The sequence below is a fragment of the Taudactylus pleione genome, unplaced genomic scaffold (assembly GCF_031769625.1).
Source record: "Taudactylus pleione unplaced genomic scaffold, aTauple2 ptg000026l, whole genome shotgun sequence".
NCBI classification, from domain to species: Eukaryota; Metazoa; Chordata; class Amphibia; order Anura; family Myobatrachidae; genus Taudactylus; species Taudactylus pleione.
The window spans coordinates 22,460,803-22,477,627 of NW_028284428.1; the positions used below are offsets into that span (position 1 = coordinate 22,460,803).

The 16,825-nt window shown below is 42.0% G+C and overlaps 1 protein-coding gene across 1 annotated transcript in view; it reads left to right on the forward strand.

Annotated features, from left to right (window-relative positions):
* Window positions 1-8,744: 8,744 nt before the first annotated feature.
* The window catches only part of LOC148539262 (acetylserotonin O-methyltransferase-like), a 92,244-nt gene continuing 84,163 nt past the window's right edge, over window positions 8,745-16,825 (forward strand). Inside the window, exon 1 of the mRNA XM_088451527.1 lies at window positions 8,745-8,816. Within this exon, the coding sequence (XP_088307653.1) occupies window positions 8,745-8,816 (72 nt within the window). The remainder of the gene's footprint in view (window positions 8,817-16,825) is intronic.

The window sequence follows — 16,825 nt, forward strand, 5'->3', positions numbered from 1 at the left end:
GTAGTTACGCCAGAGAATATATTTGTATTTGTAGCTATATATTAATTATCCACATTCAGCAGAGCCATAACAGGTGCACAATTGCCGCCCCACCGCCCTTGCTACTAGCAAGTAAGTGCCTTGAATGGCACCCTGCAGCCAGGATCGCTACTGCAGTGTCACCCGATGCATCCGTTGGACACTCCAAGCAGGCACCCTGCAGCGTTTACAGCTGCTTGGAGTATCCTCAGATCGCTCCCAGTGTGACAAAAATGTTGGAGGTGCCATTAGGTCATTCCCCTGCCCCTTCAGTGTTCACAGAGTTCAGAATGAAAGTTGTAATTTGTTGGGAGATATGCAGTATAAAAAGTGCCAGAGTTCACATACTGTACTGTTACAAGTTGATACACGATTTATAGAAGCTCTGAATAACTGTGCAGATGCCTATTTTATTCATTTCTGAAATAATTTAAATGATTTCTTTCTGCTTCTGGAAATACTAACAAGAATTAAAAATTAGACAAAAAAGCTGCTGGTGCTGAGTATCCCTAAGTATCCCCACAACAAAAACACTAATATGAATACATTTTGGAGCTGATCCTGTATTCGGGATCTGGTCAATATCCCGGCACATGGGATGCCGGCGCTTAGAATATTGGTGCCGGAATCCCAACACCTGTCAGAATCTGGCGCTGGCATCCCGAAGGTAAGTAACAGGATTAGGGGGCGGGTTAGCCATAGGGTTTGGGTTAGGCACTAGATGGAGGGTAAGGGTTAGGCACTAAGGGGGGAGGGTTAGGTTTAGGATGCGGGGAAGGCGAGGTTATGTTTAGGCACTGAGGGGGGAGGTTAGGTTTAGGTATTGGGGAAGAAGTATTAGAGGTAGGTACAGGAGTCAGTATCCTAACCCTGTTGGGATGCCGGTGTTGGGATTTTGACCGCCAGGATCCTGAGTGCCGGAATCCCGTACCCAACCCCTGTATTCATAAGTACACTTTGCCAGTTTCTGGTATGCACAAATTGTTATGTGCTTTACACTTCACGGCCTTCAAGATCATTCTTTCCCCCTACACCTGCCATGTCCCTATGGAATTCCCCACAGCCACTGGTGTCTGTGTCCCTCCCTGCCCAAAGTTGCAGCCACCATCCTGCAGCTGCCAATGTCTGTGGCCCCCGCTGCCCTCTGTATTATCTCTCCTCACCCTGCATCATTTCCCGGTGTCCGGGGGGTGTGCGCTCTGTCCCCCCATCTCTCCTCCCCCTCTACTGTGTTTCGTCCTAGGGATCCCATGTGCGCTCTGTCCCCTCTCTCCTCCCCCCTATCCGTTCCCTGGTGTGTGCCTTGTAACCCCCTCCCCCCTGCTTCTGCACTCCCTAAAAATCGTCCAAACATAGTGTAATAAAATCAAAGCTCCAAATTTATTCACAATATTTTCCAAAAACAAAAACAGGTTAATATATTCTCTGTGTTACAACGTGTGCACAGAAATATATACATCCAGCACAGACAAAAATTCTTTTATAAAACTAATTACACATATGAGGGTTACTGCTCCTCATTTCAATTATTGGAAAATATTGTGAAAAAATTTGGATCTTTGATTTTATTACACTATGTTTGGACGATTTTTATATTTTTCATATTAATGAAAATTCCATCGGTGAGATTTGACAACTACACACAGGACCCCGACAGGAAATTATTTGGGAAGTACCGTAATTATTGTTCTTTATCCAGGATTGTTCCCCGGCAGCTTGACACCTAACGGGCATGGAGCTGGAGAGTGGATTACCTTTCTGATGCTGCACACATACAGCTACTGCCTTTAATTAATTGTAGAGCTGAAAGCATGTGCTGCTTGCTCACAGAGCCAAATTCTAACAAGTGTATCACTAACCGTGGTCGGACCAGATGGGGACTTCGCTCTCTCACCACTCCGTGCACTTCGCCTTTGTCTCTTTAAAGGTACAGCATGGAGGTCAGTGTGCAGCATTGCAAGACCTTTTCTGAAGCGCCGGTGTCCAGAGTTTTCCCTGTGTGCAGGAGACATGGCACTGCCATTATCCCCAGGATCAGGTGATAGGGTCACTGCCAATCTGGAGCTGACGCTGAGTCAGCTGACTTCTGCATCCAATCCCCACTGGTCAGGAGGGATAAAAGGAGCAACCGAGGAAGTCTCAAATTGTCAGTGCCACTGTATTCATAGCCTAGCTGAGTGAGGAGAGAGTGCTCCTGTGTTTATTCCTCAGAGTGATTCCTGTGCTATTCTCACCTTGCACCTCACCTCTGGCTCCATCAGTGCTGCCGATACCCACAGTCTATCAGTTCCAACAGATGTCCGCAGTCCACCGGTTCCAGCAGATACTCATAGTGCATCAGTCCTTACCAGTCACCACAGCTCATCGGTCCTTACCAATAACCACAGCTAATCGGTCCTTAATGATAACCGCAGCTCCTCGGTCCTTACCAATAATCACAGCTCATCGATCCATACCAATAACCATTGATCATCAGTCCATACTGATAACCATCACTCATCGGCAGGTCCGGCGACAGTGGTTACCTTTGCGGGCCCTGAGATTTCCGGAGGGGCCCAGAGACAAACCCAGCTGTAACTGCTGCCTGCTCTGCTGCAGGCATGTACAGGCTCAGTGGCATTATGTCCGGCAATGCCAGGGCCAACTCTTGGGGTGTTCGACCATTGCGGCCGAACAGGGGCGCCACCCCATAGAGGGCGCACCCCTCCCCAGGATCCCAATGTCACCGGGACAGCACTGTCCCGCTGTTTCACTCAAGGGCCGAAGTGGCCCGCAGGTGGTCTGACCGGGAGGTTGGGTGCCCACACCGCCGCAGCTGTGCGGTGGTGTCGTACCCCAGAGTCTGAATGGATGCTGCATGCATGCACGCGGTATCCATTCAGTGCCGGGAGAGGGCTGGGGGAAGCCCAGCTAGTGACGAAGTGCTGGGCTCCCCCCAGCCTGACGTTACACTAAAAGCGTGTCATGTGGCATGCCCCCAAATAATGTAATTTAGGGGGCGTGGCCTATTGTAATTAGGTAATGCCCCCATTTTTGGTGACTAGAGGCGGCGACCATTACCCAGACGGCACAGGGCATGTCTACCCCTGGAGCCGGCCCTGGGCGGTGCATTGCACTGGGACCCGTGGTAATGAGGGTGCCTGCAGCAGCATTGAAAGCAGTACAGTAATGAGTCAGACTGACAGTACATTGCCACGGACCGCAGCAAAGAAGGAGGAGGTGATCCGACCTCCCTCCTCCCCTCCCGTCTCCTCCCCTCCACTCCACTCCCCTCATCTCCTCCCCTCCTCTTACCTCTCTGACATTTCTGTTGCCGGGGGCCTGATGTCACAATCTAGTGACCAGTGCAAGAAGCAGGTGTGAGGAGTCTGGCCTGTGTTCCTAGGGTATGCGGCCCTGGTCTCCTCCGTCACTCATAGGGCTCTGGCTTTGCCCTGCTGTGTCGGCCAGGGAAAGATGCCTGCTGCAGATAGCAACAGGGTGAAAGGTGAATTCCTTATTATTTCTTATTTTTATTTGTGTTTTTTTTATTTCTCTCTCTCTCCTCTCTCTCTCTTTCTCTCTCTCTCTCCTCTCTCTCTGTCTCTCCCCCCATTTTATACTTTGTCCCAATAAACTCTGTAAACCCAATTAACCCTCTTTACACCCTCCTACAGAGGCCTCACTTACCCCCTGCCCATTCACTTCACCCACTGCCTCTCACCCGGGAAAGGGGGGGCCCTAAAAAAAATGTGTGTACTGGGCTCCGTGATTTCTGTTGCTGGCCTATATCAATAGCCACATCTCATCGGTCCTTACTTTAATTACATTGGTCTCTTCCAATACTCAGTACTGGTTTTAGTACCCAGTCCCACACATGAGCAGGAGTTACATCTGCCCAGCAACCTTTACTACAGAATCCACAGAGTCCTTGTCATGTCCAGAACCCTATCCCTGACAAAGCGTGGTATTGGTTATCGTCACTTGCAGACTGTTTCTATCCTAGGTCATTTAAGTAAACTGCACAGATACTTGATAAAGACTGTGGATCAGTCTATCAGCACTTACTGACATTTACTGTCCAAATTCCATTAAATTAACATATGGAGGATTGCATCCTAATGATTAGGATCACCTACGTTTACTGAAGACTCAGGTTAAAAAGAAAACTTTACATCTTTTAGAGACTGTGTGCTTCAATTACATCTCTAATAGCTACTTATTAGCAACATAGTTGCAGTTTTTACTAAGGGCATCATATTGTGATTTTTATGTCATGTGGATTGTCTTGTTATGTTTATTATTTAATATACTATGGAATAAATTGTTTATTTGTATATGCTCCTGGTTGTTGAATCGAGTGAGATAAGGTCAGCGCACCCTGTTCACTCACCATCCCTCTTGCTAATCAATTAAGGGTGATACAGACACCTTTCTTCAGGGGGGCTGCAGACCTATTCCCTCTTTTCTGTTACCCATTGTCAAAACTGTATATTAGATTATCACACCTACATAATTTCGACTTTTTAAGCTATATATATATTTTATGTTAGATATTGGCGTTAATTAGACTTCAATTTTGTTGTAATCTGCATTATGAAGAGGGCTGGTACTGTGTGTGGTGAGACTGGTAGATAGTTTTTGGTTGAGAAAGTGAGTTCCAGAAAATAGGGGCCACATGTAGAAAAATCTTCTAGGCGAGCATGAAAGGAAGTGACCAGGGAGGAAGAGTGGAGTTGGTCAGAGAAGGAGTGGAGAGAGCAGGAGGTAGTATGTACTGAGATTAGATTAGGGAGCCAGTGAAGCAGGTTACAGAGCATGAGGCAGACACCATATGATGGGTGAGGAAAATTAAATGATCAGCATTAAGATAATATTGAAGTGGGAATAGGTCTGAGAAAGGGAGGCCAGAAGGAGGTAACAGAAGTCTAAGCAGCAAATGATGAGACTGTGAATGAGAGTTTTTATGGCATCAAGGGTAAGGAGGGGATGTTTATGGTGAGATTCTGGAGATGTAAGCAGCAAGATTGAGAGATGGCCTGAATGTAGGGAGTCAAGCAGAGAGTGCACTTGTGGATCAGTAGAGAGGGTGATGTTATCAACCAAAAGAGAGGAGGGGATAGGTGGAGGGACCAGGGAAGAGGGAAAATCATAAGCTTGGTCATGGCCATGTTATGTTTCTGGAAGTGATGGGGTATGCAAGGGGTGATGGCAGACTGGCAGTTGGAGATGCAAAAGAGAATGAAGAAAGAAAGGACAGGGGAGGAAAGGTAGATTTGAGTATAATTAGCATATAGATGATATTGAAGGATAACGGAGCTGATGACAGTAATCAGGTATTATACTATGTAGATAAAAGTGATTAGAATCCCCAGCACAGAAATGGTGTGCTCCTGCAGCAGACACATGTTCGTGAAGGTAAAAAATGAGAAGTATAGAGATCTAAAGATAACTCTGTGCTCCCTACATTGTGGCAGTTCAAGAGTGACACGTGACCCGACACCGCATGCAACTGTCTGGGTAGCGGTAACAAACATCACGCTGCACACTGATCTCCCTTGCTCCATTGACAGTGAAGAGAGTCCTGGCAAGAGGTACCCCTGAAGGAGAAGGGAGAGACTGTATGCCTATATTTTAGGGGGGAGACGGGATGCAGTGCAGCACTACAGAACAGAACACTACTACGCCCCGTCTTCTGTAGATACACTGAACTTACTCACATCACTAACTGGGACAATTTTAGTGAGGGAACTTATGACACAGCTACTTATATGGTAGGTCACCCATTAGCAAGGGCAGACCAATACCCTGCACTTCATTGGCAGTACAACAGACCTCCAAAGAAAACAATTAATTTACAGGAGGACAGTGAATGTGAAGAACCCAGTTACATACCAAATACCTATGCCATTGACAGAGGCATTAGTGAAATTTGGAAACAATTGACATATATGTACACACCATTTGGGTTGTCACATTCAGAGTTAAAAGGGAGACGTAGGCACTAAGTGCTATACGGAAAGAGACAGCCCAAAGGAGTCTACTTATGTTACCTGCAACTAAGGTGCAACAAGGACACTGACTATTTATTTGAGCCATAAAAGTGTACGCTCAATTGCTTACAGGTATCTAGCCATAGAGAGACGTAGGCATATTCCTGCTATATGGAAAGAGGCACCCTAAAGGAGCCATCCGACCTCGCCTAATAAGAACCACAACCAAAACTCAGGATTCTATGATTTTTTGTATTTGATTTTTTGTATTTGTTTTTGCTTTATGATTAACAATTTTTAATTCCAATCTTTGATTAAGTAACCATACAGGAACACTTCTTTACATTTTACGCATTAGTATTAAATATGTTTTTAACATATGTAACTTTTTGTGTGTTTGTATCACCCCAAATCTCAGAAAAATACACATCTACGTCTTAGGTTAGCGCTGGACACAAAACCCAATTTTGATTAGCAGTTCTTCAGAAACAATGAATGTTAATATCAGGACGACAATGTACAGAATATTCGGTAACCCTGGTGGACAGGCCAGCTCAGAGTCCAGATCTTAACCCCATTGAGAACCTCTGGGACAAGTTGGAGCGACAGCTGCATTCTATGTTGACTCGATCTTAAGGCGTAATGGCAAAACATACCACCTGCTGTTGTCCAGGAACTTGTGGACAGTTTGTCAAGAAGGGTGTCTGCAGTTATCACTGCACGTGGTGGACCTACAAAGTATTGACATCAATAAAATCTCATTGATCTATTTGTCAGTGTCCAATCACTTTTGTCTAAATAGTGTATATTTTAACTGCTATTACACCAAGCTTTCATAATGTGTTTATACACATTGGGATCCTGCACCTAATTATCTGTCGCTATGATTTCTTATTTTGCTATCATTGCTTCAACCATACTAATTTCTACAAACTTTGTGGTACTAAGATTAGAACCTAATTTTTGTATTTTATTAAAGCAGGAGATAAGCCATACTTATTGAGATATTATTTATGAATGTAATTGAATTATTAGTATACATTGTTATATCATTATCAAAACTTAATAAATTAATTGTTTATTATTGAATTAAGAATCCTCCTTGTTTTTTTATGTTAAATGGTAATCATTATTAAATTATATTCAAATCAGTGCAGTGGAGCAAATTTGTATATTTTAGCTTTAGTTTGAGATATTAGCAAGTATCTTATTTTCCACGTGCAGCATGTTGCTTATGTTTTTTTTGAGTGCTGGCATAATAGAGTGCATTTGTGGTTTTCCACTTTTATACAGTATAATAACTTTTTTCCTTCAGACAGATTGGGCCGAATTTCAATAATGGCAAAGCTGTTGATGGAGTCAGAGATAAAAGGATGAAGGCCGGCTTGTTATACAACAGTCTGGCATTTCAGATGGAAAAGGAAAAACTGAGGGAGTTATGTGGGGGACGGCATGAGGTTGGCAGGGTTGATGGTGTGCTGAGATTGTTCACGGGAGTAGTAGGGTGAGTGAGAGGGGAATAGATTGGGGAATGTAAAGGAGGCAGGGGCAGAGCCAAGAGGTGTATGAGAGTTGGGCCTGGGGGGAGCGAAGATGTTATAGGGAGTGAGTAGGTGGGCAGGAAGAGAGAAAGAGAGTATAAGCAGTCTTAAAATATCAGGGAAGTGTTGATAATAAAGGGACAATGAGTACGGCAAGAGAGAGAGAGGATGACAGAAGTGGGAACCACTGGGGAATGGCAGTTGACAGAACAAGAGCAGTGGCAAATTCAGGATTTCCAGAGGGAGGTTTCCAAAGGCTTAATTTTAGAACGAGTGTGGCCAGTCAATGAAGAGGGCAGAATTAGTCCTTAATCAGCTTTAATAAGCGTCATACAAAGTATATTGTGTGTCACAATTCCAGCATATACAGGACCAGTGATCACAGTAAGCCATTAGATGGGCCAGTAGGCCATCCTGTCTGAGCTGAACGTATTTATTTTAGATGTGGGCACCATTCCAGACTATTGGAGCAAGTCCGGGAGCCTCGTGGAACAGCAGAAGAACCTAGCACTGCCCTGGACATACTGTATATGTACATATTGGGCTCTATAGCAGTGCATCTCTAACAGTGCATGTTTTCCAGATCTTCTAGTTGGGGCACAGGTTATTTATTACTGGCTGATACATGTTAAAAGATCCACAGGTGGTGCTAATTATTTCATTTGTGATACTGAGTAGAACATGCAGCACTAGTAACAATCTATTATATTACTATTTCTATTGTGGTCATGGTGTGGGCTGGGGAGGGGGTTTCCAGGCAGACGGAAACCCCTCCTGCTTTTGCCTATGAAGAGAATATGTTTAAAATAAACTTTGTAAATAAAGGAAGAAAATAATGATAGAATAATTATATAGATAAATAAATCTTTAGCCTGCTGTGTTTATGCCTTATAAACTGTAGTAGGTTTTGCTATTTGCAATTCTTCTTTTAAAATGAAATAATAGTTCTGGTATAAGTTGCAAGCTTATATTGTGAATATAGCTAAATGAATAAATTATGAGTATTACCAAATGTTCAACCAATAGTATTTTTAGCGGTACTGATATGTCTAAAAGCAATTTTAAGATCTTACTTTATATAAGAATTCAACATAGATCAAGTGACATAATACTAATTAGCTGAGCCTTTAAGCCCTCTAAAAATACACATATCTTCTTAGAAAGAAGCTTATAAAGCTCCAGTTTAGCCATTGCATATTATCTGGACACCAACATGAGCTCTACGGAGGATCTTGACTATCCACAGTTACTCATTGATTATAAAGATGGCTTTTTAGTCTCGAAGGTAAGAATGGAATGGTGGATTATGGCCAATTGTCCATACATTCCAAAGAATGTCCTATTTTTTGTAATTCTTATGTATGTTTCTATTTTACAATAGCATCTTATTGCATAGTACAATTCACCTGCTGCATGATCATATTATCACAATACATACTTATTATGTGGGCTGTGTCAATTAATATTTTATGAAGATTAGCACAGCAGGGGCCTGATTCAGAAGCGTATACAAATGCGATTGCAAGTGCTATCACCTACAGATCGCAGTTGCTAAAATATGCTAATGCCTGCCAAAGCACAGCAGACATAAAGACGCCCACTGCTGCATTCTCATATCCATCCAATGTCGTTCTTCTGTGCTAACATCGCACATTGCACTAGTACGCAGCATTTACGACAGGACTATCCAGTTGCAGACACTGCTAGTCTCATCACACGCAGAGAGCTCTCATGCTGTGTATGGAATCTCAGTGGCTAATTCATGCACGCCCATGAAACAGCATTTAAATGGACAGACGCGTCTGCGTTTCTCAGACCACCCTCCCCCGTCACCACCCCCCAAATGCTGACAGTCTGTCACTCACTTTGCGATGGATTCCTCTGTGCATCTGTAATCGCAATGCGATTGTTGTGCACGCACAGTGCGGCTTATATGCATGCGTGATGGAAAACAATCGCTTGATCTGCATCTGTAATCGCAAATGCATACGCTACTAAGTCAAGCCCAAGATGCATTCAAATTGCATTATAATCAAATTACATGTACAGGTCATGATTGGGATTGTACCAGTGTTCCTCAAGACAATACAATGTTTTTTTAAGCATTTTGCTTTTATTACATTTAAATCTGCCTCTGTCAGGCTGCAAAGTGCCTCTAAGAATTATTTTAGCATGTGGACAAATACATAAACCATCTCTCCCAAGTGTCACTCTGTAGAAAGAACAGCCTGATTTTTGAATTTTTATCCCATTTCTCTTTGTTTTTTTAATTCCTTTGAGTGTGATATATATCAAGATACTCCAGCAATGCCTTCCAAAAGTGTCTGCTAGCATCTAAAAAGTATAAAAACACATTTCCTGCATGTGTATTATTATTACATGTTATATAGTTTTTTGGTATTTTTTGCTTTGTATAATAACTTTTAGTTTATGGTCGTTTAATGTTATATTTGAAAGAATGATGATGCCTGTAATTATAAATAAATATCTGCTTTTATAAGGTATCCTATTCGGCCACTTGAAAATTTTTGGAGGTATATATTTGCTACTCAAAACAAATTCATACTGCTATGATTACCATTATTTGTACTTCAATATCTTTATATTCAATTGCAAGAATTTCAACCTCAACAGTTATATAATTATATAAATTTAATATTTCAGTCTACCCTGATGTTCCGTAATTCATTGAGAGATACAGTGATCTACAGGATATTATTGCAGGGGAGCCACATACGATAGATAGATAGATAGATAGATAGATAGATAGATAGATAGATAGATAGATAGATAGATAGATAGATAGATAGATAGATATTAAAGTAAGAAAAAAAAAAAAGTGGTTGCATTTTTTATCCTTTAACCTTAAATTTCTTTCACTCATTCCCCCTTCATCTTCTTATATATCAAGGGAATAGGATATGGGAAATTCTATTAATAAATTGGAGCTATGTAATCAGAAAAAGTATTGTCTGGTATTATCTAATGACAGCTGTCACAGTTGATTCAAGTCTGATGTAGAACCAAACAGCTTTATTGATTTTTGTTAATGTTATTCTAGAACAAAATGCCTCTTGACTAAATCCTAGTCAGAGTGACCCCATAATCCTCTGCTTGATAATGAATGTCTCCCTCTAGATGTTTTATGGATCTTATACATTCTGGGATCATGTCACAGTATACTGATATTAGCAGCTATAAGTATATTAGTGTATTTTGTTACATAGTATGAAGGCACAGATATTGTACAGTACAATCACTGTTGCTAGTATGCCCTGCTGCCGGGCTGCCTGATTATACTGTATCAAAGGGATGGAGGATATAAAGATTGTGCATAATATTAATTACAGAGTTGGAGTAACCATTAGACCATCAGACTGTCCAACATGCAGTTTGCTTATGCTTTATTAAGGTAAGGGTGTGAAATGTAAAAGTAATTATAGCCACTTAGAAGAGTCTATCAGTATATGGATCATCAGGTGTCACATGGGGTTGCCACAATAGGAAGAACCCATTTCAGAAGTCATAGTTATAACATCCAGGGGTCTATTCACTAAGCTGTGTTAGGAGATAAAGTGAACAGTGATAAGGTACCAGCCAATTAGCTCCTAACTGCCATCTCACAGGCTGTGTTTGAAAAATGGCAGTTAGGAGCTGTTTGGCTGGTACCTTATCACCGTTCACTTTATCTCCTAACAAAGCTTAGTAAATAGACCCCTCAATGTCTAAGAGGAAGGTTCCTACCTTATGTTAACAATCTAATTGATTACTTGTTTATAAATGTATAGTACTCATGTATACAGGAACAGGTCCAATTTTTATTTCTGTAACATAGATGGTATAGAACATATTTTAATTTAATTGCTGAGTATATATAGTCATTCCGCAGCTGATGGATACATGAATGCAGTTCTGTTGGCAGAATGTACTGTGCATGTTTTCGCTCTGCACATGCTCTGGGAGTCAGGACCAAGTGTATGCTAGTATGGGTTATGCACAGTCATAGGCAATTTGAACCCATCTCCAAGTTACAACTGAAAGGACGTAACTGGGTTGTAACATGGTGTTTTCTTGTAGGCTAATTACAGAGAGGATGTGTCATTGAAATTCCAGTCTATGTAAGTTGACATGAATATACCTCTTTGCAGATGGACCTTTTGTACCAAGTACAGTATAGGGTTGGTGCAAGTGCACTGATAATGATGGCAATTATCATGGCAAGTGTACAGACATGCTCACAACTCTGCATATGGGCAAATATATTCATTTCATTACATACATGCAGTGCAGGAGTTATTATGGCCAGCTTCCATCAGCTCTGTGTGCAAACATTATTATATAATAGGACCCATTACACAGGCCAGCAAAATTGTATTCATTGAAAAATGTCTGCAATTCTCTAGCTGATTCCTAAGGTATTTGGTGTACAGATTTTACAATCGTTATCACTAATGGCTTCAAGGTTTTCAGGAAAGTATTCCAAGTAGTCAAGTTCATTAGACAACCTAATGCTTTCCATTTTTCTGGCATTTTTCTATTGCTTGTAATTGGAATTTTTGAAAATCCCCCAAGAACTTCTTTACAATTTCCTTAAAGGCATTGCAGGCCTCTCTATTAACAGTTTTCTTATTTTTTAAAATACCTCTTTGTCTGTTAGAAGTTTTTCATGTCTGTTGCAACAAAAATGCATTCTTTCAATGTGGCATCTAACAGTCCTGGGAACTTTTACACAGATGCTTAAACTTTTGGCAAAGCTTTTACAAACTGCTTCTAGTTTGATGTTAAGAGGAGTAGAAGGGCCTGTTAGGGATAAATCAAACTTGCCTGGATAACATTTTGTATCCAGGTTTTAAATCAGCCTTACTTGGCTATTTTTTTTTCGATCTTGTGTAGGCCCCTTTCTCATCTGTCCTATTTGCAAACAAATGGGTAATTGTGTATCAAGAAGCATGGACAGTACTTTAAGATCACCATATGTAATTCATCTATTGTCATTGTAGTGGAGAATGACCAACAGGGACTGAAGCAAACTTTGCCATTGTGTAACAACACTACTTTAAGACTTTTTTAATGAGTCAAGGAAGAGTCACTCTTTGACATTGTGTTCAGTGTTGAACATTTGCACCAGTCCAATAACATCATTACTGTATACAAATAAACAATCTTGAGAGAAGGATGGTATGAAATATATTTCTCTATTTCTATATCATAAGAAAGGTTGCAACTCGGCCAAGACCGCACCTAGCAAAGCACCAGCAGCCCTCAAGGCTGCTACTCAGCCAAAGCCATAACTTGCTAGTATAACCAGCCCTCAATGCTGTTACTCGGCCCAAAGGCCGCATCTCGTCAAGCTACACCAGCCCTCAAGGCTGTTGCTGGACTTCGTCCTTGGGGGAACCCCGATAGTCATAACAACATCATCCTCAGCACTATTGCCTTAAGTCAGGGCTAACCAGCCTCACTCCTGACAAGGACTACCTTTCTCCGTTGTCCCCCTCGCTTCATATAATTCTCGGCACTATTGCTAACTCAGAGGTGAATCTTATCCTAGATTCATAACACACTGTCACCACTCTGTGAAGTTTTCATCCAAATCCATCCAGTGGAAGGCCCAGAACAGGCTCCCCAGGTCAAAGTTCTGCCCAGCATACACCAATGTGAGGTTTGCATCTTTATGCTAATGAAGTGACTGAACCTAACCCCCTAAAATCTAGCCAGGATCCAATTTGACCACCATGCATTGGTTTTATCCCTATCGGTGCGGGGGTGTATCTTTAAGTAATTAAGTTTTATTATGTGATGTCATCTAAATCCAATGGAAGGCCCAGAGCAGGCTCCCTGGATCAAAGTTCTTCCTGGTGCACTCTGCCGTGGTGTCCGACTGGGACCCCAACCACTCCATTGGTCATTTCAGACCAATGGCCTTCCCTCTGTGCAATTTTCATCCAAATTCATCCAGTGGCAGGACCAGAACAGGCTCTTCAGTCAATGTTCTGCCCAGCGTACATCAACAGGAGGTCTGACTGGGACCTCAACCCCCTAGCATGTTTTCTGGGATCCAATGTTACCACTGTGAAGTTTTCATCCAAATCAATAAAGTGAAAGGCTCAGAACAGGGTGGCCGGGTTCGAACAGACTCCCAGGGTCAAAATTCTGCCCAGCCCACTCTGCTGTGAGGTCCAACTGGGACACCAACCACTCCATTAGGCATCCCAGACCAATTGCCACCCTTCTGTGTAGTTTTCATCCAAATGTATCCAGTGGAAGGCCCTGAACAGCCTACCCAGATCAAAGTTCTGCCCAGTGTACACCAACTAGAGGTTCGATCGGGACCTCAACCCCCTACTATATCTTCTGGGATCCAATGTTACCACTCTGTGAAGTTTTCATCCAAATCATCCAGTGGAATGATCAGAATAGGCTCCCAGTTTGCAAGTATAAAAAGCTTCTGGTTATGTATCACTAGATACTGTATTTAAAAGTGAAATGTATCATTAAAATAATATTTAATGGGGCTTAGTACTATTGAACTTTTCAGTAAAAAAAATTAATAAATCAACATTGTTCTATTATGCTGCCTTATTGCAGCCTCCATGTATATTCTAAATTATGTGTGGCAAAAATAACACTACTCCCTTGTCTGGAAAGCACTTAGTCAAAAATGAAAGATGTGTGCCTCTATTACCACAATTACAAGTAAAGGTCCCCATACATCTGCGACGGTTCGTTGCGATGGAATCGGAAACGCTGATCCGCCGGTTGGAAATGCCGACCGGCAGCCATCAATGTTAGATTTCACCGACCCTGCGATGCCGGCTTGCAGGATGTATGGGGCCCTTAAGCCTATGGCACTGGCCAATATAGTGGCAATCTGCTGTTCAATGGGAGTAATATACAGTCAGGTGCATAAATATTGGGACATTGACAGAATTTTCAGATTTTGGCCTCTAGTCACCACCACAATGGCTTTGAAATGAAACAAACAAGATGTGCTTTAACTGCAGACTTTCAGATTTAATTTGAGGGTAATTACATCCAAATCAGGTGAACAGTGTAGGAATTACAACGGTTTCTATATGTGCCTCCCACTTTTTAAGGGGCCAAAAGTAATGGGACAAACTAAACAATCCTAAATCTAACTTTCACTTTTTAATACTTTGTTGCAAATCCTTTGCAGGCAATTATAGCCTGAAGTCTGGAATGCATAGACATCACCAGATGCTGGGTTTCATCCCTGGTGATGCTCTGCCAGGCCTCTACTGCAAATGTCTTCAGTTCCTGCTTGTTCTTGGGGCATTTTCCCTTCAGTTTTGTCTTCATCAAGTGAAATGCATGCTCAATCGGATTCAGGTCAGGGGATTGACTTGGCCATTGCATAACATTCCACTTTTTAGCCTTAAAAAAATCTTTGGTTGCTTTTGCAGTATGCTTTGGGTCATTGTCCATCTGCAATGTGAAGCGCCGTCCAATGAGTTCTGAAGCATTTGACTGAATATGAGCATATAATATTGCCTGAAACACTTCAGAATTCATTCTGCTGCTTTTGTCAGCAGTCACATCATCAATAAATACAAGGGAACCAGTTCCATTGGCAGCCATACATGCCCACGCCATGACACTACCACCACCATGCTTCACTGATGAGGTGGTATGTTTAGGATCATGAGCAGTTCCTTTCCTTCTCCATACTCTTCTCTTCCCATCACTCTGGTACAAGTTGATCTTTGTCTCATCTGTCCATAAGATGTTGTTCCAGAACTGTAATGGCTTTTTTAGATGTTGTTTGGCAAACTCTAATCTGGTCTTCCTGTTTTTGAGGCTCACCAATGGTTTACATCTTGTGGTGAACCCTCTATATTCACTCTTGTGAAGTCTTCTCTTGATTGTTGACTTTGACACATATACACCTACCTCCTGGAGAGTGTTCTTGATTTGGCCAACTGTTGTGAAGGGGTTTTTCTTCACCAGGGAAATAATTCTTCTGTCATCCACCACAGTTGTTTTCCGGATCTTTTGGTGTTGCTGAGCTCTCCGATGCATTCTTTCTTTTTAAGAATGTTCCAAACAGTTGATTTGGCCACACCTAATGTTTTTGCTATCTCTCTGATGGGTTTGTATTGATTTTTCAGCCTAATGATGGCTTGCTTCACTGATAGTGACAGCTCTTTGGATCTCATATTGAGAGTCGACAGCAACTGATTCCAAATGCAAATGTCACACCTAGAATCAACTCCAGACCTTTTACCTGCTTAATTTATAATGAAATAATGAGGGAATAGCCCACACCTGTCCATGAAATAGCTTTTGAGTTGATAGTCCCATTACTTTTGGCCCCTTAAAAAGTGGGAGGCACATATATAAACCGTTGTAATTCCTACACTGTTCACCTGATTTGGATGTAATTACCCTCAAATTAAATCTGAAAGTCTGCAGTTAAAGCACATCTTGTTTGTTTCATTTCAAAGCCACTGTGGTGGTGAATAGAGGCCAAAATATGAAAATTCTGTCAATGTCCCAATATTTATGCACCTGACTGTATATATATATGTATATATATATAATATATATATATATATATATATATATACACACACACACACACAATCAAGTGTATTGTACATACATGGGATATGTTTCAAGGCCGTGGCTGACCTTTTCTTTAGGTTCCTGTACAAAAATATAGTGCTATTGATTGAGGGAGGGGGGCTCCGAACCGGTATCTTGCCTAGGGCCCTATGAAGTCTAAATTCGGCTCTGCTTACTACTACATGCTATTGAATAGAAGAGTGTTTATCTTTATAACCCTTTCTGTTATTTTAATTCTATTGGATGCAATTGATTAATTAATGTAGTCTGTTATAATATGTTCTGCTATTGTAAAGTGTGAACTGAGAAATAGGAAATATACTGAATGTTATTATAATACATTGTACAAGTGATTGTTTACTAAAGGAACATGATATATTAGTTAAACTAATAAAGGAAATGAGAGGTTCTTTACAAAATACCCAACTGAGGGCCTGATTCAGACCCGCTCGTGAGCACTATGCGCTCGCAAGCGGGTCGATGGGTGCCCAGTGCGCATGCGCATGACGGAGCTGGCTCCATCGTGCGCATGCGCGAGACCCGGATAGCGATGGGAAATCTGTCGCTCCGGGTCTCGTACCAAAGGGGGCGTGCTGTCAGTGTTGAGTGACAGCACGCCCCCTTTGGTGGGCGGGCCAGGGCGTGGCTGCCCAGACGGAGGCATTCCCATGGGAACGCCTACCGTCTGGGGCCGGCCCCACTGACATC